This window comes from Phycomyces blakesleeanus, assembly GCF_001638985.1.
Source record: "Phycomyces blakesleeanus NRRL 1555(-) unplaced genomic scaffold PHYBLscaffold_36, whole genome shotgun sequence".
NCBI classification, from domain to species: domain Eukaryota; kingdom Fungi; phylum Mucoromycota; class Mucoromycetes; order Mucorales; family Phycomycetaceae; genus Phycomyces; species Phycomyces blakesleeanus.
This window is the reverse complement of record NW_017265166.1, coordinates 24,633-48,492: the sequence shown is the minus strand read 5'-3', so window position 1 is coordinate 48,492 and position 23,860 is coordinate 24,633. Positions and strand designations below refer to the sequence as shown.

General features: G+C 36.7%; 10 protein-coding genes across 10 annotated transcripts; 5 read left to right on the top strand and 5 right to left on the bottom strand.

Annotated features, from left to right (window-relative positions):
* Positions 1 to 4,484: 4,484 nt before the first annotated feature.
* Positions 4,485 to 5,747, top strand: PHYBLDRAFT_152440 (hypothetical protein; the record flags this gene model as incomplete). The annotated part of the gene is made up of 3 exons (XM_018432918.1): positions 4,485 to 4,665; positions 4,730 to 5,066; positions 5,123 to 5,747. The coding sequence occupies 3 exons, from the start codon at positions 4,485 to 4,487 to the stop codon at positions 5,745 to 5,747; spliced, it is 1,143 nt and encodes a 380-aa protein (XP_018284408.1).
* A 1,551-nt stretch (positions 5,748 to 7,298) lies between these two features.
* On the bottom strand, positions 7,299 to 8,216 carry PHYBLDRAFT_152439 (hypothetical protein; the record flags this gene model as incomplete). Its single annotated transcript, XM_018432917.1, has 2 exons — positions 7,299 to 7,600; positions 7,637 to 8,216. 2 exons carry the CDS (start codon positions 8,214 to 8,216, stop codon positions 7,299 to 7,301), a joined length of 882 nt encoding a protein of 293 aa, XP_018284407.1.
* A 42-nt stretch (positions 8,217 to 8,258) lies between these two features.
* Positions 8,259 to 8,807, bottom strand: PHYBLDRAFT_152438 (hypothetical protein; the record flags this gene model as incomplete). Its single annotated transcript, XM_018432916.1, has 1 exon — positions 8,259 to 8,807. The coding sequence occupies one exon, from the start codon at positions 8,805 to 8,807 to the stop codon at positions 8,259 to 8,261; it is 549 nt and encodes a 182-aa protein (XP_018284406.1).
* A 24-nt stretch (positions 8,808 to 8,831) lies between these two features.
* PHYBLDRAFT_152437 (hypothetical protein) lies at positions 8,832 to 9,883 on the bottom strand (the record flags this gene model as incomplete). Its single annotated transcript, XM_018432915.1, has 4 exons — positions 8,832 to 9,376; positions 9,447 to 9,527; positions 9,597 to 9,686; positions 9,751 to 9,883. 4 exons carry the CDS (start codon positions 9,881 to 9,883, stop codon positions 8,832 to 8,834), a joined length of 849 nt encoding a protein of 282 aa, XP_018284405.1.
* A 770-nt stretch (positions 9,884 to 10,653) lies between these two features.
* PHYBLDRAFT_152436 (hypothetical protein) lies at positions 10,654 to 11,001 on the top strand (the record flags this gene model as incomplete). The annotated part of the gene is made up of 2 exons (XM_018432914.1): positions 10,654 to 10,755; positions 10,843 to 11,001. The coding sequence occupies 2 exons, from the start codon at positions 10,654 to 10,656 to the stop codon at positions 10,999 to 11,001; spliced, it is 261 nt and encodes an 86-aa protein (XP_018284404.1).
* Positions 11,002 to 11,034: 33 nt separating this feature from the next.
* On the top strand, positions 11,035 to 13,526 carry PHYBLDRAFT_152435 (hypothetical protein; the record flags this gene model as incomplete). Its single annotated transcript, XM_018432913.1, has 5 exons — positions 11,035 to 11,860; positions 12,398 to 12,541; positions 12,601 to 12,777; positions 12,907 to 13,224; positions 13,291 to 13,526. The coding sequence occupies 5 exons, from the start codon at positions 11,035 to 11,037 to the stop codon at positions 13,524 to 13,526; spliced, it is 1,701 nt and encodes a 566-aa protein (XP_018284403.1).
* Positions 13,527 to 13,749: 223 nt separating this feature from the next.
* On the top strand, positions 13,750 to 14,502 carry PHYBLDRAFT_152434 (hypothetical protein; the record flags this gene model as incomplete). The annotated part of the gene is made up of 4 exons (XM_018432912.1): positions 13,750 to 13,897; positions 13,953 to 14,030; positions 14,090 to 14,263; positions 14,351 to 14,502. The coding sequence occupies 4 exons, from the start codon at positions 13,750 to 13,752 to the stop codon at positions 14,500 to 14,502; spliced, it is 552 nt and encodes a 183-aa protein (XP_018284402.1).
* Positions 14,503 to 15,009: 507 nt separating this feature from the next.
* On the top strand, positions 15,010 to 15,528 carry PHYBLDRAFT_102041 (hypothetical protein; the record flags this gene model as incomplete). The annotated part of the gene is made up of 1 exon (XM_018427658.1): positions 15,010 to 15,528. A coding segment is annotated over one exon (519 nt), but the record flags the coding sequence as incomplete, so codon positions are not given.
* A 1,424-nt stretch (positions 15,529 to 16,952) lies between these two features.
* Positions 16,953 to 18,157, bottom strand: PHYBLDRAFT_175172 (hypothetical protein; the record flags this gene model as incomplete). Its single annotated transcript, XM_018437436.1, has 5 exons — positions 16,953 to 17,105; positions 17,169 to 17,333; positions 17,400 to 17,705; positions 17,774 to 17,877; positions 17,929 to 18,157. The coding sequence occupies 5 exons, from the start codon at positions 18,155 to 18,157 to the stop codon at positions 16,953 to 16,955; spliced, it is 957 nt and encodes a 318-aa protein (XP_018284400.1).
* A 1,721-nt stretch (positions 18,158 to 19,878) lies between these two features.
* On the bottom strand, positions 19,879 to 22,050 carry PHYBLDRAFT_152431 (hypothetical protein; the record flags this gene model as incomplete). Its single annotated transcript, XM_018432911.1, has 5 exons — positions 19,879 to 19,943; positions 19,998 to 20,195; positions 21,270 to 21,309; positions 21,372 to 21,497; positions 21,562 to 22,050. The coding sequence occupies 5 exons, from the start codon at positions 22,048 to 22,050 to the stop codon at positions 19,879 to 19,881; spliced, it is 918 nt and encodes a 305-aa protein (XP_018284399.1).
* Between the last annotated feature and the right edge of the window lie 1,810 nt (positions 22,051 to 23,860).

Below are 23,860 nucleotides of genomic sequence, written 5' to 3'. Positions count from 1 at the left end.
GCCATGTAGCTTAGCATGTTTGCTATTTATGGCTAGCTGTGTGCTTGGGATGTATATGTCCCAGTCTCGCTTTGCTCCCTGTGTTCTCTTGTTGATGACTTCCTTGGCTGTGTGTACCCATTTTTCAGCAACTCCATTTGCTCGCGGATGATAGGGTGTTACAAGCCGATGATCAATTCCTGCTGTATTTGTGAAAGTCTTGACGAGTTCGTTGACAAACTCGGTACCATTATCTGACTGTAAAACCTTGGGTAGGCCGAAGTCGCAAAAGATTTGAATGAGTTGTTTTGCAATTGTTAAAGATGTCTTATCTGGAATTGCGCGGAGTATGCAGAATCGGGAAAAGATGTCAACCATTACTAGCATGTAATGATTGCCATTGTGCGAGGTGGTGTATGGGCCAGCTAAGTCTATGGCCCAGTGTTCACCTGGTTGACTGGCTGTAATAGGCTTCAGCGGATGATAGCCGTGTTTTGAGACATTGAACCGTTGGCAATTCAAGCAGCGCTTTACTGTTTCTGTTGCCTCTTGCTTGAGATTAGTCCAGTGTAGTCCGTCACTGTGTATAGCATTTACTATGGCATCTGTGCCAAAGTGGCCAAGTAGATGTGCTTGGTCGAGCAGATTCTGTCTGTCTTTGACCGGTGGTGTTATCATGTCACTTGTGCTATGCATGCGTTGAATGGCATGTGTTTTGTGTTTTCTGTCCTTTGTTGGATGTTTCGTAGAGATTTCTACGGTTTTACCCTCCCCCAGCGGTTTTTCCGAGGTGAAAAGGCGCGATAAAACATCCGGCAATACATTGTCAATGCCAGGGCGGTGGACTATGTCATAAGTATAGTCGCAGAGTACATCAAGCCAGTTTATCATCATAGGGTTGGCAATTTCTTGCGTGTGAAGGTACGTGAGAGCCTTGTGATCCGTGTACAACGTGAACTTGTTACCCCACAAGAACTTATGGAATTTAGCCAAAGCATAAACGATGCCCAAAAGTTCGCGTTTGGTGACAGGATAGTTGCGTTCAGATTTGGAAAGTGACCGTGCCATAAAACCAATGTAGCGATATTGGTTGTCTATAATCTGATAGAGCACGGCGCCTATACCTGTGTTGGAGGCGTCTGTGGCAACCAGAAATGGTTGGGTTGTGTCAGGGTGGCTTAGTACTGGTGCGTGTGTAAGTGCAATTTTGAGCTTGGAAAAAGCTTGCGTTTGTTCTTCTGTCCATAACCCGTGTAGTGAGTCAGCATTGCGTAGTTTGTCCAGAGGAGAAGACAGTTGCGACAAGTTGGGAATGTGCTCACGAAAATAGTTGACGAGACCCATGAAGCGTTGAGTGTCTTTGCCAGACTTGGGTTGTGGCCACATGGTAGCATTGTGAACCTTGCGAGCATCAAGATCAATACCTCTAGTGCTTACAGTAAAACCCAGTAACGATACAGAAGTTTGTGCAAAGTGACATTTCTGCGGATTGAGAATGAGATTGACATCCGTGAGCTTTTGAATAGCCGTTTGGACGTGTTTAACATGGTCAGACATGTTAGTGGAAAAAACTACGATGTCGTCGACAAATGCAGTGACGTATGGAGTATCGTGATAAATCAAATTGACTACTCGCTGAAACTTGGACGACAATGGCTTGAGACCAAAGGGACATCCTCGAAACATATACTGATTGCCTTCAAACGTGAATGTAGTCTTGTGTCTATCGTCTTCATAAATTTTGAATCGATGAAAGGCACTCTTGAGGTCTAGCGTAGTGAAGATTGTTGCACCTCGTAGCCTGTGAAAGAGTTCAGAGATGAGTGGCAGAGGGAATCTGTCGTCAGGTAGCAGAGTGTTGATGGCTCTGGGATCTAAGCAAGGACGCTTGCCTGTGGGATTACCAAACTCATCTTTTTTAGGAGCGAATGTAAGTGGGCTGTTCCACTTAGTATTGACGGGTGCCCTTTGTATGGTGCCATCAGTAAGCCATTGGTTTATATGTTTGGCCATCAGTGGAACAAGTTGTAAAGCTATAGGATACTGTCGTCTATAGACTACTTGGCCTGGAGGTGTTGGTAGTCGTACAATAGATTCCTTAACTGTACAAAATGAAGTGATGGGTATGGCTTCATTTGCTTTAATAAAGGGTAGTAGAGCCTTCATGAATTGAGAGTGTTCAGTGGGTGTGCCAGCTGGTGCATTATTGGGTTTTTCTATTTCTGCTATGGGTGTTGGAGTCTGAGGTGTATTAGAACCGTACCAACTCTCTGCTAGTCCAAGTAAATGAATACCTAGACTTGGCATTAAATCTGTACCAATGCTAACATCTATGTTCTCAGCAAGATCCAAAACTTCAAATGAATATATAATATGCTTGTTGTTATAAAAAACTTTTATTGGTTTTGTTACTCCTAGTCTATGAGCTATAGCGTTGTTAGTGGCCAACACAATTTTTCCGTTGCGCGGAATTGTGGGCCAGCCCAACTTGCTACAGATCTTGGTGCTGACGGAACTGATAGTAGCCCCTGTGTCCACCAATGCCCACAGTTTCTCCTCCTCTAAAGAGATAGGAACAAGATAGGAGTGAGTAGATCGTTTATTGTGATCTGTGTGAGTGCTTGTATACTTACATGTGGAGCACTGTTCAAAGTCCATGACCATGGACTGGTCGTCCTCAGATGAGCTGGCATCTGAGGGAGTACTGTCGTTGGTGACAGTGTGGATGGAGCGGACGGCGAAGTGGGGAGCAGAACCCCGGGGAGAGCCAGACGCAGAACCAGAAGAGCTGGAGGAACCAGAGACCGAAGAACAGCGGTGTTTGTGAGACCAAACTTCGCCGCACCAACGACAGGGAGCAGAACCAACGTACTTGTTGGCGTGGGGTGCCTTCTCCACCCGATTGCCGCCCTTGGTGGCAAGTGCATTCTTGAGGATGCGACAATCCTCAGTGTCATGGTTACCTTTACCATGTAGGGAGCATCTCTTGTGAGTTGAACGCTCACGGCTTTGAGCGTTCTCCCTTGATGAACCAGATGAGCGCCCAGCAGAAGACGAAGAAGATGTGCGGGACACCTGCTCAGAACCCAAGGTGTGTGCCCTGGCCACGGGCTCATTGCTACGGGCGGTTAGGAATACTGTGCTGTAAATAGACCTGGCCAGAGACGCAGCTTTGTCAATTGTGTCACGCTTTTCTCTGGGCATGTTGACCTGAAGGAGAGAGACCTGGCGTGCAAGCTCTGGTAGCAGCGTGGAAGTGTAGGCAATGGCAGCCTGCATATTATCGGCTACATCAGCTTCGCGGCGTACCCTCTGATATCTGTCCGTATAGTTGCTGACGGACTCTGTGGTTCGCATACGCATGAGCATCAGCTCATGTGTGAGCTGAACGCGTCTCTCAAGGTCATTGATTCCATATGCCTTGATGAAGGCATCCCGAGCAAAGGACCAGGGGAGTTCTGGGGAACTGCGCAAGTAGTTGTCAAACCAGGATCTTTGCTCGCGTGACAATACAATTGGGAGGAGGCGGTGCCAGTCGACGTTGAGGTCCATGCTGTACGAGTGCAGCACATCCTCAAACTTGTCCAGGCATTCTTCGATAGATGCATAGACCTTTTGTGTGTGGTCCCACTCGTTGCCTTGCCACTGAAATACTGGAAGCTCGCGGGGTACCAGACGAGACTGAGGAGCGGTTTGCTCAGCTTGAACCGGACTTGAGCGCACTAGATGACCATGGGCCGAGATCAGCATGACCAGGTCGCCTTCTGTCGCTGCAATGGTTTGGCGAATGGAGTTCTTGTTCTCCTCAGGCATATTATGTTCGATTGCATCTGCCAGTGCCGAGGAACAAGTGGCCAGCATTTCCCTGAGGCGGTCTATTGCTTGCAGGGTGCGGTCCGCATGGTTGATGACTTGGTTGTTGACAGGGGCTTCCATCATGCTCAGATCGCTCTGGGCAGTCAGGACCGGAGAGTTACTTGTTGTTTGTTCAGAGGACATGTTTGGTAGAGGTTGTTTTTCAATGAAAAAAAAGAGTTCACCGTAAAAAATGTTATGTATGAGGTAAAAATAAGATATAAAATAAAACGAGTGCAGACGAGAGTACGGTGAGACTTTGTTTTATTAGAAGAAGTGCAAGAATCAGAAAAGAGATGCTGTTCTATTGCTATTAGTATTGTGCGTTTATATAGACATTGTATTTAGCTTGGTGATGATATGATGATATCATGTAATGTCTGTTTCTCTACCATTATCTTCTATGATTTAGTTCTTATGTTTTTAGTGTTATTGACTAGAGTCTTAGTATTTGTCTTAGTATGTTCTTTACGTAATTTCCTTGTATAAGGGAAGGTATATCTTTTAGTATCGTTACTAGTTGTCGGTAACTCAATGTACATATTTATTGAGTGTCTGTACTTTTAATTTAAATCTACGATTATGTTGGATACAACAAAGTCAATGCCACCAGACTAAATGACATCCGTCTTAAAGTCTGTAGATTTGCAATGGATCAAATCAAATTAGAATTATCCAAATCCATTATACCCGAAAAACTAGCCAAAGAGTGCAAATGCCTCATACAATACAACTACCTGCTTCCTTGTTACCACACACTCGCCAAATTCGATACCATCCCAATCTCCTGCATCCCAAGACGCTGGAGAAAAAACTATCTAGAAGGAGAAAGTAATATATATAATACTAGCAATAATTACGTGACGATTTTCTCATATAACATTTTATTATGTAGACCATTTAACTATCCAAAATGCAACCCCAGTACCCCCAAATATCAACAATATCAAACCAATAACCTCAGAATTCAACTATGCTCTTGAGCTTATTTGCGAACATTTTGCCAATGCTCAGAGCGAACAAGAACAAATCAATATATACCAATTGATAGAAAAAACTTTGAAAAAAATCGACGCACAGAAATTCAAAAACCTTAAGGGCCCAACAGTAGTCGAAGCCATTAAAGGCCAACCAAAAAATACCAAGCGCAAGATGATTGCATTAGAGCATTGCATCAATACCAAAAAAGAAAAAATCACAAAAAAAATTAAAACAGAAAAAGAACAAAAAAAGTAAGATTTTAATATTGCTTAGATTTAATTTACTAAATCTTTGCTTTGTTTTCTAGGCAAAAAATATCCTCAGCTAAAGAGCAAAAAGCCATAAAAAATATTATCAACCTTGGGTCACCATGCGATTCCACATTACTAACAAATCTCACAATCGCACCAAAACATATATCAACAATCTTTTCTCCTGAAGCAGACGGAAATTGTGGGTACAGGGCGATAGCAATGGAAGTGTACCAGGACCAGGAGGAGTGGTCAAAAGTAAAAGACAAAATGCTAGAAACATTTTTAAAGCACCAAAACAACTACTACCACGGAAGAATGGAGCATGGCAATATGCCTGCATCCAATAACCCACTAATTTGCAGTCTCCAAGACAAGCGCTCACCTCTCCCCCAGCAACATTGGTTTGGTACAATCGACCATCCTCAACTTGTAGCCGATACATTTAGCAGAGCAGTGGCTGTATATTGGAATACTCCAATTGAAACAGGCGACTGTCTTTTTGTTCCATTTGCTACCTTGCCAGAAAAAGTGGAACCGATAATTATTATCTTAGATGTAAACCACTTTCTTCTTGCCAAGCGCAAAAACACTCGAAATTTCTGCTGGCCAAAAATCAACCCCTTTCATAAAAGAATAATTCAAAAACATGGCCTTGAAGATTATTCTTTGATGTACTAACAATCAAGGTATGGCTTTTAAACTAGAATTATCTTGAATTATACTAACTTTTCGTATATATCTTTTTTAGATTTTTTTTTTACTTTTTAGATTCTATATTTATCTCTATTATCAATATTCCCTTCTGTTTCTATTCAATTTATTATTATCTTTCTATTTATCTATATTTCTATATTTATCTTCTTTACAATCTTCCATTTTTATCTTTATATCTATCTCATTATCATTTTTTATATTTTTACAATCAACATTAATTTTGAAACATTTAACAAATATCAAGGCTCACTCCCCAAAAAAATGCGTGTAACATGCAAAACTAATTATATGTGATGTCACGTCTAGTTCTTCAATTTGCTTGCTTTTGCGTCTTATCAGTGTTCAATTTGTTGGTAACACTCCCAAAAGTCAATTATAGGTGACGTCACGTTTAATTCTTCAATTTGGTTGCTTTTGCATGTCTTATCAGTGCTCAATTTGTCAGTAACACTCCCAAAGGCCAATTACAAGTGACGTCACGTTTAATTCTCCCTTTTGGTCTTTTTTTGCATGTCCGACCCTAATTTTTCTTGCATGTCCATATAGATCCCCATGATTTAATAGTCCCACTAGCTCAATGGACTATTAAAGATTAATAAATAAATACAATTTTTCTCTTCATCTTATTCTTCCAAACCATTTTTTTAATAATAATAAATAAATATAATTCATCTCTTCATCATCTTATTCATACAAACCATTTTTGTTAATAATAATAAATAAATATAATTCATCTCTTCATCATCTCATTTGTATAAAGTAAAGATTTTTAATAATAGCAATATAATATAGTTATTCTCCTCATCTTATTTATTCGAAGCGAAGGACTTTAATAGCAATACAAAATAATTTCTCTCTTCATCATCTTATTCATTCGAAGCAAACAACTTTAATAGCAACACAAAATAGTTTCTCTCTTCATCATCTTATTTATTCGAAGCAAACGACTTTAAAAATGTCAATATAAATTACTTTTTCTCTTCATCATCTCATTTGTATAAAGCAAATATTTTTAATAATAATAATAATAATAATAATAAATAAAGATATATATATGTTTTTTTTTGTTTATACATAAATTTTTCTATATAAAGGGGCAATGAGCATATGTGTATTACCGGTGGCAGTTGTATGTATACCAATGGCAGCAGGCATTAATATGAGGTGAACAGGTAAGATGTTATAAAAATCGCTTCTTATAAATGAAAATTCGCTCATCTCTACAAACTGCTCACTTCTTGTATCCTGGCTAGACGTTCTATACCACCTGACATATGCATATGTATGTCTGTCCACTTGATACGTAACTGGGTTGATGATATTGGTGACAAAAAGATATTGGATCTGGCCTGTAAATGCGCTCATTTCACGATTATTGTTTTCATGAAACATGGCTTGTATGACTGAGCCACGTCAAACCACATCATTACCGCTTGTATACACCTGGCCAAGAAGATTTATCGACTGCATCTTTTGAATCATGTTGTTCACAAAAAGTTGACCAAAAATTGCTTCTCAGTAACCTCTCAGTGAAGCATCGCAATATGCTGTGCCATAGTATTTGAGCAGATAGGCGTACTCATCTTCTTGCATTTGCACAAACTCACCAAGACCGAGAGGGAAAGTGGATGGAGGCAATGGCTTGTTGCCTTTGACATTGTCAATGTTCACTTCAGCAGAATCAAGGAAGGTCTTCAGAGTGAAACCAGAAGAAGTGGTTGGCAAGTACGGCGCAACGGGGACAATAGTGGTAGTGGTAGCAGCAGTGACAGTGACAAGAGTTGGAAATGAATCAACGAGCTCATATATCAAAGAGACTTAAGAGGGGGTCTGGAGAGATTGCATTGTTGTACGGAAAAGATTTATCTTGTGCATGTCCTCAAGGTATCTTCGCATGAACGTGCCTTCAAATCCATCTTTGTTATTTGTAGCATAGTTTTTTAATACACCATTGTATCTCTCAAAGCTGAAGAGCCAGTACCCATACACAGGGTCAAAGTTGAGGACGGTTTCTTTGAGATGCAGGTGTAGATACATGTTGGGCGATATGAAATCCTTCCCGAACCTAACCTGACACTTTTGACCAAACGACTCCAAAAAATCATGCACATGTGACAAGTCTTTGACAGTTATATTTGGTCTTGCCAAGTACTTGCACGTATGAACAAACTCCATCCAGTCAGACAGGTCTTCTGATAGTAAATGATCAGCTAGGAGAACGGGAGAGTAAACCAAACACCAGGACTTCCATTCGTCTGCCTTCATGAATAGAAAGCCCTTTCCAATTTTGTTATGCAATGGAGTGATGCCAAGAGGAATTATCATACTGTCTGCGTCTTGCTGCATTTCGGCCAGGTGCTTGCTGGTAATAAGACCCTCTTCTCTCCATTTCTCCATCATCCTTTTTGCTGTGCCAAGGAAGAGGTTATGCATTGGATCTATGATGGTATACTCGACTGTATTGAAGTATTGAAGCTAATGGAGCTCTGACCAGCAGACACCATTCTCTTTCTCTAATCTTGCTCTTTCAGCATTGCTACCAGCTTGTCTCCATCTCTCTGCATTGCTTTTGTTCTTTTTGTCAGTGTTGAAAATCCAATCAGAGAATATGAAACTGGAATGGGCCATACCCTTGCCATCCAAATGATGAGAAAACTGGCAGTTGCATATATGACATGCGTTAGTACTGGCATGCAATGTAAATCCACATGTATTCCTTGCAGCTGAGATGTCACAAGCAACAAGAAGAATTGCGGCATGGACCAAGGTACCGGAAGGACACTCATTTGTTGGAATAGCAACACCAGAATACAATTGGTTTAGCTCGGTTACAAGAGGGCAAAGATAATGGTTTATCTGGCTTGTTTTGGCTTCGCTTTGACCTGACATAAGTCCCACAAAAACGACGTTCTCCTTCTTGTATCTTTTCTCCCTGAGAAGATTGTTTACAGACAAGTAGATTGCGCCACAAGAGTAAGTAACCCCATCAAAGGGCTGGAACCAATTAATGTTAAGTGTCAGCATGATGGAACGTTTATGTACTACAAATTATTGACCAGTATTATCTTTCAATGAGTTCCATTTTGCCCCGTCGTACATATTGAACAGAGTTCCTGATACTTGTTGTCGGAATCTCCAGAGGTTGATTGATCTCTCAAATCCAGGATGCAAAAAGAAGATGGACAATGCTGTTATTATCGAGTTGTACATGTAGACCTTTCTTGGTCTATCCAAGCTATTGGGGGCTTCCAAAAACAAATTGTTTCCACATGTGTTTCCGGACAACTTTCTGAAGTCACAACACTGGGGAATGGACTTGGATGCTGACTCGGAAAAAATCTTATGGCATTCGCCACATGCTACAAAGCGATGGATGCCTGCAGTCAATGTACTTAGACCCATCAATGAATTCAAATGCTTCAGACTCAACAGCAGGCGGAATGATTGTCCAAAGTGTGCCAGCACCTCATTGATAAACTTGATAAAGATAGTACCACCAGAATTGACCACATATTTGGATATAAAATATGCAGCAAAGGATGTGATGAAAGCGTGAGTTAGATCTGCTGGCATTTCATGGCTAAAAAATTGTTCTATTGCATAGTTATATTAATATCTAAAATATATTTCAAGGTATTTCTCTTATCTGCTTTTTATACTAACCTTCAATGTTTTCAGATTCGTTATTAAATTCGTAAGAGTTGGACAAATCCTTGTTGTTAGAACCAGGTAAGTCGTGAACAACTATAATAGAAAGAGTTGAATAATTAGAATTAAAAGAGCTTATAAAACTTGCAAAAAAAATATAATTACATTCAAGATCTTCAGAAATATTTGTCTCGGCATCAATCTCCATGTCATTAGCATCGTTATTTACCATGTCTAGTGCTTCTGCAGATAGCACTGTATTATATAAATGTGTTAAATTATCATGTAAAATAAAATGTTAAGATAGCTTTATACATACAAAATTGTCTTTGGAAATATCTTTGTACATCATCTGCAAAATGTCTACGGTGTGTCTGGAAAGAGACCATAACAGAGTATCTGCTATTTGGAGAGCATACTGAGCAACTGCATTCAACTTGATTATTAGACATTTTAGGAATTGGGTTGCGTTTATGAAATTTGCAAAAAAGAGAAATTATTCAGTAACATAGTTTATTTTTATAGACTTTCCTATTTTAATATCAGAGTCTCCATCGTAGCTAGAAATCCTTAAATCAGATATCCAATAGGTAATCCCTTTTAACATATCTCCTCCATGTTATACTGATTGGTTCCCATTTTTGTCAACCATGTCATATCATATCGCTTTCTATAAATGTAAAACCAATATATTCGAACAAAATGTTTCAGTTTTATATTTTCTTTTAAAAAATTTATATATATACAGAATATCTGCGAAATAAAACCCCATTTATCTGTGTCTTTATATATTTACAGTTCTATAACCACAATAGCATTTACAAAAATTACAAAAGTCAAAGTAATAAAAGCATATAATTAAACTTCTTTTTATAGTCTTTAAAATACAATCGGTCTAGTCTTAATATCAAAGTAAAAGTTTTTTTTATAAGTTGGTGACAGGGCAAAGCACTGGTCAAAATAAATGTTGGAAGGCATAGCATATGCTATATCCAATTGAATTGGCCCAATTAAATTGTTGCCACCAAAAGTAAAAAACCCTGTGGAGTTGAAATATTATCAAAATTTCCCTTTGATTCAACCAAAGTTTCTCAAGGGGAAATCATATAATTTTTGTTGTGCTGACGACAAAGACATGGACACCAGGGTAGAATATGATAGCCAAGATCATATTGCTAGAATGGCAGCAGAAATGAGAACCTTCTAATCTCTTTCTCATGCCATGAATGTCTACTTGAACGAAGACAGCAGCAGACAGACATCATACCGGCCCAATGACTTTGCTGACATTTTTACTGGACTCACCCATCCATTTAAATTGAAAGTAGAGTTTATCTTATATGCTCTCTTCTACGGCAATTAAGATCTTGCCTCAGAAAGATCTATCAAGAAAATCATGTTTGCCATGAAGATGGTCTTAGATGTCCGTGAAGAAGCTGGAGTAGCACTGGATTTTCCAACACCAAATGCTGTGATTAACTATCACAAGCAGAAAAAGAATCAGATCCCTGTTTTTTCTACTGCCAGTTTCGATGTTGTGAACCAAGACAATGAACGACATGTACTTTGAATGAACAAACTGTCCGATTACATCAAGTTTATCATGACATTCCCCAGAAAATCATCTCAAATCTCGGCCCTTTCTGACTTCACAGAAAACCAGTGGTTGAATCTCAACCAAGATGAAAAGTGGAAGGAAAACCCATTGCTTCAGCACCCAATGATCACTTCAAACGGAATGAACTACTGGGTGGGTGATGTTGTCGAAGTCCAAGGCTCCCCAAACCGGTATCTCCTTGAGAAGTTCTTCACCAAGGACGGATCCGTACTTGCCAATGCGTTCCAGGTTTATGGTGGTCATGATCCTTGGCTGAAACATCCTGATGATACTCACTTCCTGCGGTTTGGAAACTCTATGAACTTTACTGTCTCTACCCTGAAGTATACTATTGAAGTTGATAGGATTATGTCTACTGTTCAAAAAGACAGTGATCTTTTCCTTGGACATGGTTTCTCTGTTTCTTATTGCCCTGCCAAAATTGTCACCTATGCTCTTACTGGTGTTCAATCTGACTTGTGGCTCAACAAATCTCGTGTTGAAGAATTCAAGAGAAGACTTCCAGACTCTGGTTTGATGAAAGTAGTTGTCTGCCCACTTAATCTCTATTCTGACGATACCTCTGGTAATTCAACAAAGCAGTACAACAAGTATGACAGTTACTTAATGTACTTTGCTGTGTTGCCACTTGAGACAAAAAACAAACAAGAAAATGCTCTTTTCATTTGTATCTCGAATCATACACTGAATGCCATTGAGATGTTGCCTCCTATTGTCGATGACCTCATTAGGCTGGAGAAAGGTGTTGAGATGTATTCTGAGAATTATGGTGAAGTAGTTCTTGTCGTTGCACCCCTGTTGCTCTTTATGGGTGATGTTGTGGTGGTTAAAGTTGAAGAAGTTTTTAAGAGGAAGAATTAAAGATTTGAGATGAGGAACGAAGATTTGTGAGAACTTGTGTAGGGTTTATTTATTGAAAAAGATTTGATATCAAAATTTGACGAGGTTCCTACACTGAACTACTACTGCTATTTATATTATTTTGGATCGGGAAAATTATATGACTGGGGTCAGGTAATCGATCTTATCTGAGTCTTAATCAAAGCAATGTGATCTTGAGATAATTAATATATGATTAATTATATAAATGTGTGTAGTCCCAATGAAGTATTAATATCGAAAGTAAATGTGTTTAAGAGTTATAATTATGCTTATAATAATCCACTGATGTATCCCATATTATGGTGATATCATCATATGAAATATAATCACTATCATGCATGCTAAACCTGTGTGTTAAATAATAAAGTAATTGGTAGACACCTTTGACTGGAATAGCTGAAGCCTTATATTATTTCCTTCAGACTTATTCTCAATTACAGCAGTAGTTAATACTCATTTACAACAGGTGACAACCCTCGTCAATCTCAGCTTGCCATGCATAAGGGAACATCTGCCAAGAAGTTTTGCCAAAAATGCCTCATACCTTCGCCTCGTATTAAACAAAGTTCTATCCCAACACTCTGCTGTATTCTCCAATTAACCACTATGGGTCAGAAGAAAGAATGAGGAATGTCTTGTGTGCCTTTGCCAATGCCAATTCCCAGTCAGAGCTATATCTCAATGGGTGCAAATTGAGTTATATCAAGAATGGAAGTGAGGAATTTCTTAGACTCAAAGCCTTTGACCCTACCAAAGACATGCCTATCAAAATTCTCCATATTATTCCTCTTAGCCTGACAAAATACTTAATAACTTTTCTCTGGAAACATAAGATGCTGACTACAAGTGAAAAAGGGAGACTCTAGGAAGCTTTAAACTTTTACAAGTCTTGTAAGAGTTACAGCTGAACATTCAGGAACAAGTTTTGCCACACTGGTTTGTTCATTGGACGCAATTTCAAGGAATTGATTCAAGTCCTGTCTGGAATTATGAGCAAGCTCTTTAGTGATAAACCATTGGCAAGTTTGTTCATTAAAGCCTTGCATGCATTAGGCTGCCTGTCGTCTTTGGTGTACATGTGTGGAGTTGACTGGTGCTTCAACTACTATATTGCCCAGATAAAACATGCTGTCACTGATGTAACGGATCTGCTTTTTCAACTGGATGTCCAGATTCTCCAAAAAGGATTTTCTAAGCAAGACTTCACGTTCAAGCCAAAGGTCCACCTTCTGTATCATATCACTGACAACATAGTTTGTTTCGGTTCCGTGCTGCAATACGAAACTGAAAACAGTGAACAGTTCAATAAGTTTATCCACAAACATTTATTCAAGACCAACTACCATTCCACCTCTTGAGACGTCACTACAAGATTTGGCAAGCAATTCATCTGTCGGCATCTTTGTAATGGAGGATTGTATGTCATAGAGAGATCAGCTGGTAATGGAACAAGATCTGTGAGAAGTTCAATTGGTGATTTTGTCAAGCTGGCCCCTGTCAATTTCCCAGGTTTTAATCTCTATTTCTTTGGTTCTTGTGTCAACAGTGACAATTCCAGGTTGTCAACCCCCACTTTCACTGCAAAAACATCTTAAAATAATTGAATTCCACTTACCTGGAATTATCGATAATAGTAGCCAAAAAATTACAACCCAAGTCATTTCCTGTGTTTAGCAGCGAGAATATATTTAAAGACATATCATTGGCCTAATATATATCAGAGTCTCTGAGAGAATTTTTTCAAAATAATAAAGACAATTATAATAAGCAACGGCTGTTACACGCTTCCTTTATTATTAAAAAAAATTAAGTGAAAAAATGATTTCCATTGCCAATCCCGATGAAGTTCGTTGCAAATGCACAAGATGCAATCGCAATCCTCTTGGATACACCATGACAGATAAAAGAACTGCCAAGCGTCATGCCCAGAATGATAATGACAGGAATATGGATAAAACCATTAATGGTAAATTAAGTTATCAATTTTTCATTTATTTATATGATGTATTCTAATCTATTAGAACAAATAGTTTTGACAGCCGAAGTAAACACTGGTGAAGCTGATATGGACGTAGATCAAATTGAAGAACATATTGAATGTAATAGTATTTTATTTTTTATACCCAATGCGCACTCTATTTAAACTCGGTACCAATAGATGATAATTACTCCGATGGTGCACCCTCACCAGAGCAGTATGTCAATACCCACTTACCTCTTTTGGTGGAAGAATCTCTTTTTGAAACAGAGGAGTATACCTCAGAGTATGAGTCTGAATATGAGTCGTCGGATGAATTTGAGCAAGAAGAACAGAACAGAGAGCAAGAACAGGGTAAATATTAAAAATAAACTATGATTGAAGAAAAAAGGTTTGAATTAAAGAAACAAAAAATTAATATTATTTTATGATAACTTACAGAGTCTACAGAAAACCTTCCAGAGAATATTTGGCATCGAGTAATTGTGGTTTTCACTGTGATATTTATTTCTAGCTTCATTGTGGATGAAGGCGCAGTAATTCTGATTACATTCATAAATACAATCCTCGAACATTATGGAGAGGATTTCTGACTTCCCACAAGCATTCTGGGTTTGAGGAAAATGACAGGATACAATGACTTGACAAACGGCGTATCAAAATATGTAGCATGCAGTAATTGTCACACATTGTACGATTACAGCAACAACACACATACATCCTGCAATTTCAAAAGAGTTGGTAGTAAGACGCATTGTAAGAATGATCTCTACAAGTCTAGTATGAAGAACGCCATGATTCCAAAGTGCACATTTGTTTATAACTCGTTGACAACTACCTTGAAAAAAATGTTTACATGTCCTTCTTTTGAGAGTATGATCAACAGATGGAATCGTGAACCAAAAGTCGACGGTACTTTATTTGATGTATATGATGGAAAGATGTGGAACGAATTAGTGGATGAGGATGGTGTCCAGTTTGTTTCGAAGGAACGATCATTACTATTGACACTGAACATTGATTGGTTTCAACCATTTGATGGAGTAACATATTCTTGTGGTGCGATATACCTGACAATTAACAATCTGCTGAGAGAAGAGCAGAACAAGGCAGAAAATGTCATTCTTGTTGGATTGATGCCTGGACCTAAAGAAGCAAGCACCGACGAGATCAATAACTATTTGCGTCCTCTTGTTGATGAACTTATGCTATTGTATAAAGGTATCACAATTGATACATATAACTGCTCAGGTGCTCTGGTGCGTGCTGCTCTGTTGATGGTTGCATGCGACATCCCTGCTGCAAGAAAGACGTGTGGGTTTACATCTCACAACAGCACATGTGCATGCTACAAATGCAATTGTCAGTTTGCTTGTGTTGATGGGACCACTGCTGTAAACTATTTTGGGTTTAAGTTTTCGGAATGGGTAGGCCGCACAAAAGAAGAAAATCGCAGACATGCAAACCTGTGGAAGAATGCAAAGACATTGACAGAGAGAAAGCGATTGGAGATTGAGAATGGTGTTCATTGGTCTGAGCTTCATCGACTTGTGTACTTTGAGCCAGTGCGTGCAACCATTATCGATCCCATGCACAACCTTTTTCTCGGGACTGCAAAACGAATGATGGATATTTGGATTGCAAACAATTTGCTTGATGACAAAGATTTTGTAGAGATGCAGGAAGAGGCTAATAGAATGGTACTCCCTGTAGGGTATACGACTCTGAAGATAAAGATTGGAAAGAAATTTCCGTTTATGAAGGCAGATGAGTGGAAATCATGGTGCCTGATATACTCTCCTGTTCTGCTTAAGACACGCCTGCGAGATGATCTGCTTGGCAATTGGATTCATTTTGTCGATGCATGCAGAGAATTGACGAAGCCAAGTATCACCAAAAATGGGATCAAAAAAGCTCACGAAAGTTTGGAGGAGTTCTGTGTTGGTTGTGAAGACTTTTATAAACCAGATGTATTCACGCAAAACATGTATCTCCATCTCCATCTAAAAGAAACGATTGAGGACTTTGGGCCAATTTACGGATTTTGGCTATTTAGCTTTGAGCGCTATAATGGTGTATTGAAAGGGTTTGAGACAAACCAGAAGAGTGGGTTCGAGAATACCTACATGAAAAGGTTTCTTGAGAGTTCTTACAATGGTGACTTTTGTCAAGCGCATCTCAGAAATGTTACCAGTCCTTTACTCCTCTCTCTCTTTCTCAAGCTGTCTGGTCGTAAAATCTATAATCCTGCACTTTCGCCACATCCTTTGATACCGTCATTCTTTCACTAGCCAACGTTCCTACAATCCGCTGAAAAGCCTTCAAAGCAAACATTTGGCAACGAACCTCTACCTCTTTCCGCTCTACCATTGTGTTTGAAGCCACCAACAACAATGAGAAAATCCAAGTATGATTGTCTGCTCAATTTCTATAAAATTGAGTATGACAATGATTCTCTTTGCAGTGCCAAGACAACAATCAGGAATTGTTGGTTTGTGAATGACCGAATCCAGAAGATTTCGTCCATCAATCTTCTTGGACAAGTTTACACAGGTGGAGAAGGCTTGGTCGTGAGAGGATCGCATATACAAGCGAAATTTATTGAAAAAAGTGGAGACTCTGAGGAAAGATATGCTGGTCGTATTAAGTACCTGTTCTTGCACAATTTTACACCAAACCTCACGCACACCAACCTTTCCCCTTGTCACAACCCCCAACACGTATTTGCCTTCGTTGAGTGGTACAAAATTCCTCGCCATCAACCTAGAATCAAGCAGGGCATCGAGTTGTATGAGCCAGAATTTCTGAAGTATGACTACGACAACATTCTGCCTGTCCACCGCATCTTGTCGCCAATTGCAATTGGAAGTCATGTGTCTGGTAGTGGTGCGGCAAAAGTCGTTGTTATTCCTCTGCCAAGAAAGCTGTACGCTTAATAAAATACTCTATCTTTTTTTTAAAATAATAATAATAATATAAAACATAGTTCATAGACATAAAAAGAGATGTGATAAAGAGTGCAACTAAAAAGACAGAAATTTTATTATACGCGTTTTGACCACGTAGGCATTTTTGTGACCAAGCCACAAGGAATTGTCTTGTGTACTAACACATGACTCCGCGACTTCAACTGCGTTGCTCTTTTTCCCAAGTCATCTCTGGCGAGCTCATCAAGAAAGTCAAACACGGTATTCAACTATAAATGTATATATACATCAGGAATCAAACAACAGAAAAACCATTTTATATAAAACATTACCTCATCACTACGCCAATCAGGACGAGATGCAACAACAGAAGTATCGGTTTCTGTCTCATCACCAGACATTGCATCTCTGTAAAAAATGCCATTATAATCCCGATTAAACTTTTCAGTGACGGCATCCTTATGCTTTGTGTACGTTCTTTTTCTCCTTTTATTAAGCTACGATATATATAATATTTTAAGTATACTTGTCAAAATTGAATTATTATAAATAGAAATGCTTACAGCAGTCTTTCTAATTCCTCTTCTGTTTGAGGTAGTGTTTGTCTGTCTGTCTTCTTCAGTAAGCTTACTAGCAGCCAAGCGATTGTAATAGCTGTTTACAATTATACCACATAGCTCTTTTGGTGGTACCATGGCTGCTACAGGTTGACGACGAATGTAAAGCATCAAATCACTTGCAAGATTCTTGTTAAACTCGTCAGACAAACCAACATTGACATCCCAAGTTGGTTTATCATCATTCTCTCCGATCAACTCCAAATCATCTGTCTTAAGATTAATATCTCTTAACCGCCCCCGAATAATACTCTATTAAAGGTATATTGATGTTAGATTTAAAGGGAGATTGTTTTTATAATTTTAGTATTTGAGCTTACTGAGATCTTTGGGTGTCTTGAGCTGCTTATGATGTCCTGAGAATCCATATCAGAATCCAGAACGGCTTGCATGCCAGTCGATTGAGCACCCACCTGGCATTGTACTGTTCAAATAGTCAGTCTATTGGAAAACAATATAGTTTGTGTTTAATTACCTTTCAATTCACTAACATCAGAACTAACGGCTGTCATTTTGTCATTGAGTGTAGCAAGAAGACTGACTACATCATTAAACTCTGACACTGGAATTGACATATTTTCTGGTCTAGGAGCAATCATTGGATTTGACGATTCTATACGCCCAGTGTTGACTGCGTTGATCAATGGCCTAGATGTTGATCCATTGGTACGTGCGTTCTGGTTGATGTTAGTTCTTGGAGTCATTATCTGTATTTTTATATAATAAAATAATAAGTTTCTGGTATATATTGCTTGATATTTCTATTTTAATAAATTTTTAAGAGAGTACTTTACACGTAAAGAATTGTAGAGTAATTGAGTGATTAAACAATTATGTTAATGATTAAGCGAGCAAGTTGAGCAAGTGTATGAGTGTGTAAATACTTCTTTATTTAAATGATTGAGGAGATCGAAATATATTATTTTAAAAAAAATTGAGCTAGAAAACAACTTCTTTAGGTATATAGTAAGTAACAATTGTTTTATGAAACATATAAAGCTATAATTAGTAGACAATTTTTTTTTCAAAGTAAGAGAAACAGTCTAATAACTTTTTCAGAGTCTACGGCTTTTTCAAACACTGTTTTTTATTTTCCCACCTTTTTCTGTTTTTCTCTACTCTTTAATAATATTAATAAAAATAACACTTTTTTAATCCTACTATGTTTCACTTTAGGCACCCTTAATATATACATATGATGCAGGTGTCTTTCATTATACAAGAGGTACTTTACTATTAAATATATTATTATTTTACTAACTATAAATTACTTTAAATAGCCATTACATATATTTCTCTGATATAACCGGTGCAGACAAAAAAAAACACAAAAACATATTGGTGGCATGTACGTATATATCTATATCAACATCTTCTTCCCAGTATTAAAAACAATATCTAACATCTACTTTAAATATAGCTCACCCTTGATTTACATATGGTCAGTAAAAACAAATCATTTAAAGAATATAAGGGTACGTGTTATTCATTTTATTATTGTGTTGTTTTTATTTTGTTTTGTTTTTTTATATCAGCATTCTCACTCTCCTTTTTTATAGTTGAAATGGTTCTTCACATTCTTATATGACCGGTACTCAAGGACAAGACATGTTCCTTTAGTAAATATGTATGTATATGTTTTATATTCCTTTCTTTGTAATATATACTTGAATGACGCATTGGCTCGTAGCTTTTGATAATATAAATCTGTGTTTTATTCCATTATTAACAAATTATTCTAACAGTATGTAAGTATCTTTCTACTCCCTTTAATCAAATAGCTTCAGTAAGCATATATACTCACTATCTGAGTTTATTAATTCAAAAAATTCTGAAATAAAATTTATAAGAAGTACAATATAACAGATTAGTGTATTTAATAGTAATACTATATAGAATTCTTATTATTGCCAAAAAAAAAAGGCTTTTTTTATCCAAAATAAAAACAAATAAAAAACCATTTTTCAAAACAAAACAATATCCAATTGAGTAACTCGTGCTTAGCATTTGCATCTATGAGAATTTTTTCTTCAATTCATTTAGCCAATAAACATTAAAGAAGTGCCCTGTTATTACGCCTGTTATTACAAAAACAAGGCCTACATCAAATTACAGGTGTAATCAGCAGTAGATAATACATTGTTCTGCATTTGGAATAGTCTATATAATTGATCCCCGAGAACAGTTGATACACAGACATTATATCTAAACTCCCGGTTTTTATTTTTGGAATAAGATAATATTCAATTATTTTTGACACTTTATTCAATAACTTGTCAACTATGATTTCCTTAATATTTACGAGTAATTCATTTTTATGTGACAAAATATCCTGATAATCAAAACCTATTATTATAATAATTCCCAATGGTTTTTGCAGTGTTTGTGCGATACACTTGCAGATGTTTTTCAATCAAATGGTCAATTATTCCTTGGTCAGGTAAATATCGTTCAAGCAAGAGACTCTGCAGACAGAATGAGGAAGGCGTTCTTTATGCAAAAGTACCAAATTGTTTCAAACAGCAATATAAATTACATCTATACCCCAGCCGTGGTAATGAACAATTACAACAGCATTGTGGTTCTGCCCCTTGGAGGCCAGGTCAAAGTCAATAAAGATGACATTAACATTGTTCAGACTGTTGATATTCACTTGTCTGTCGGCTCTTCCAATAACTAAAAGTTTCTCAACATTGCAAAATTTGGCATGTTCTGGTGGATGTTGATGAACATTACAAAAATCTATTAAAAAAATTACTTATCAAAAAAAAAGTATTTTTTCCAATGGGGTTTGTCCAATAAAATCTCTTCTTTTCCAGCTCTCTTTGCTTTTTCACCCCATTTCAGATTTTTGTACCATTTAAAATTTTATCATTACACTTAAAACATTACACTAATCTACTTTTGACTCATTTATATCAAATTCGTACACCCAAATCTGAGCCTTAACAGGTTCAACTTAAAATTGGAACTCTAAACCAATAGAAACAGCTGGACTGTTAGAAATTACCATAAGTGAAAGAAATGTCAGTAGATGTGTAGGTGGTCAGTAAAGGTGAGATGTAGTACAAATAAACCATTAAAGCAATACAGTCAAAGATCAATATAGTGATATGGATGGTAGACAGAAATTTTATCACTATTACTATATCAAGCATGATTTTTTTCTTACTCAGCATATTTTTTAAAGATTGTTGTAAATGAGTATTGACTACTGCTGTAATTGAGAATAAGTCTGAGGGAAATAACATAAGGCCTCAGCTATTCCAGTCAAAGGTGTCTACCAATTACTGTATTATTTAACACACAGGTTTAGCATGCATGATAGTGATTATATTTCATATGATGATATCACCATAATATGGGATACATCAGTGGATTATTATAAGCATAATTATAACTCTTAAACACATTTACTTTCGATATTAATACTTCATTGGGACTACACACATTTATATAATTAATCATATATTAATTATCTCAAGATCACATTGCTTTGATTAAGACTCAGATAAGATCGATTACCTGACCCCAGTCATATAATTTTCCCAATCCAAAATAATATAAATAGCAGTAGTAGTTCAGTGTAGGAACCTCTTCAAATTTTGATATCAAATCTTTTTCAATAAATAAACCCTACACAAGTTCTCACAAATCTTCGTTCCTCATCTCAAATCTTTAATTCTTCTTCTTAAAAACTTCTTCAACTTCAATCACCACAACACACAGAACGCTGGCAAAGAAGCTGTACATACATTTAAAAAATAACAGTGAGTATTAAATAATATATATATACATATCTAATTAGACACTTACTAACAAACCACGCTAATGTCTTTTTGATGCAGTTCTTTTTCTGTTTGCAGATGAAGGCGTTCTGCGGGACTCATGGACCTGGTTGCAAAAATGGTTTTTTACCATACATGCAAGTTCCCTTGTAAGTATGCCAGCAGATTGGGGTTGGATCTGCAAATATGCAGTTAGAGCTAGTGCAAGACCATGGTTATAGCCATCTGTAAAGTAGCTTATAAGGACCCATTCTAGCTTTGTGGCATTTGCAGCTACTTTTCTTCAGTCACTACTGCTGAAGTTCCACTTTTTCAGATACCCATTGATCAATTTCTATGAGAAAAGTGTTAGATGTCTTGACCATTATTCTCAAATCAAATCTTATTGAGATTGCTGGATATCTCTTTCCAGGCACATAATCATCTTCCATCAATGATGAAAGACCAGTGACCGCTTCAATGTCTGATGTAACATTGTATCTGGAAGCAGTATTCTGGACAACAGTTTGACCAGAAACAATATTTGCTACTGTTTCCTGAAGATGAGTTGTGATATCATTGGACCTGGTGATACTGGTGGCCATGCTTGCAATTTGGTCTGTAAGACTCTTCATCTGAGCATTAAGACTGGCCAGCATTGCCAGAACTGGATCGGCCACATTATCATCAACATGGCTACCTGCCGGTCTCATGGTAGGTGTATACATAACCAATGTCAGACCAGTATTGTTGTTGGGCATGATGTTACGTGCAATAGCCGCATGCACAAAGTTATTCTCAGAGGGACTGTTAGAGGTGAAGTTGTTCATTTTCTATATAGAATCAAATATTAATATATGTTAGCTAATGAAATAAGCTTGACACAGTTTCTGTTGAATTTATACATACAAATAAAGAAGGTGATTGAGAGAGGTTAATTAAGTAAAATTGAATCCCTATTTATTACAAATTTTCAACTATAGTAATTATTTAAACTACATATGTTTCAATTCGGAGAAGTATATATCTTTGGGTAAATTAATCACCTTTTTTTTGAAACATTGTTTATCTGCCGCTTTTCTTTGGAATCTATATATTTGAAGTCAAGTTATTTTCTTTCTTTCTTTTCTCTTTTGCACTTTTTGACACAAATATATGGTAAAACATTTTCCTTTTTTTTTGCTTCTTTGTTTTACTTTGATGTTTTACTTCTTTACTCACCACTTTTTGTCTTCCAACAGTTGGACAAGTTATATATTTCTTTTTTTGGTAAAGTATCTAACTAGAGACATGCCAATAAATACATGTTTACTTAAGTATTTATTATTTACTAATAATGCCAACAATATAGATACCATTATATCCTTTTGATGCCACCCACAATAATATTCACATCTCATATTGTGGTATGTCTTTACAAAATACATGTATTCTAACTTTGCTTTTATATCCATCTTTTCTTTGTAAACATTATTCAATTAGGTCCGAGTATTATTTTCTTAGAACAATAACATCTGGTAAGTTTTTTTTAACAAGCAAATCATATATACACTCATTATAAACAATACTAAATGTGATATCTTTTGGTAGCAATTAGCACACCAAGAGCTTTAATCTCGTAGTATTTACTAGCTGTCAATTATTAGTTTATGACAATTGTATCAAGCCCATAAGTATCAATTTTCTTATATTTTATTTTCAATAATATCATTTAATATATATATCTTTCTTTTCTTGTGTTATATAGTTGACTATCTCTTCAAGTAGATATTAGTGTAAGTGCTTTAAACAATAACAGTTCAATAGTATATGGTAGAAAGTATTGTTATAATCAATAGTTTTACAAAATGAATGTACTAAAAAAACTAGAATACTCGTCAAGAAAATATTCTTTTTCAAATATCAAAATAAACAAAACAAAAAAAAATTTACTCAAAATAATACAAAACCGCTTCCTTAAAATGTATGATTTCTCAAATGTGAAATGCTAAGAAATATACTTTTCTACAAATTTGTGCTATAAAACCATAAATTGATATACAATGAAAAAAGAGAAAAATGTTCCTGCTAAAGAAATATTTATGTCTGATTCAAAAATGAATGATCTCCCACAAATTTTATATAATAAAAATATAATTGTCCGCAAATTCGTATCATAAAACAAAAAATAAATATACAATGAAAGAAGAGGAAAGTGTACCCACTAAAGAAGTATTTTTAATGGCTTAAAATGAATGCTTTCCTATAGATTTTATATGATAAAATACATTTTCCCACAAATTTGTATTATATAACTAGAGAAAAAATATACAAAAAAATATAGGGAAAGTATAGATGCGAAAACAGTATCCATATCTGGTTTTTTTTAGATTAAATAAAGATCTAAAATGGAATATAATGACTACATGTATCAAGAGCACAGAGTATACACTCCTTATTTCTATTCAAATACAATTAATGGACTAAGAAGTGTTATTGTTACTCAGTAAAACAATACTTACTTCATGATTTTAAACTTCTATCTATCTGGTATAAGTATACTAGATATTTCACGGGTAACATTCCTAAAATCACATAGAAATCACGGCTTTAAGCTCAATATTTGCATACTTTCTACTCAATAAAATCATATAATTCTTG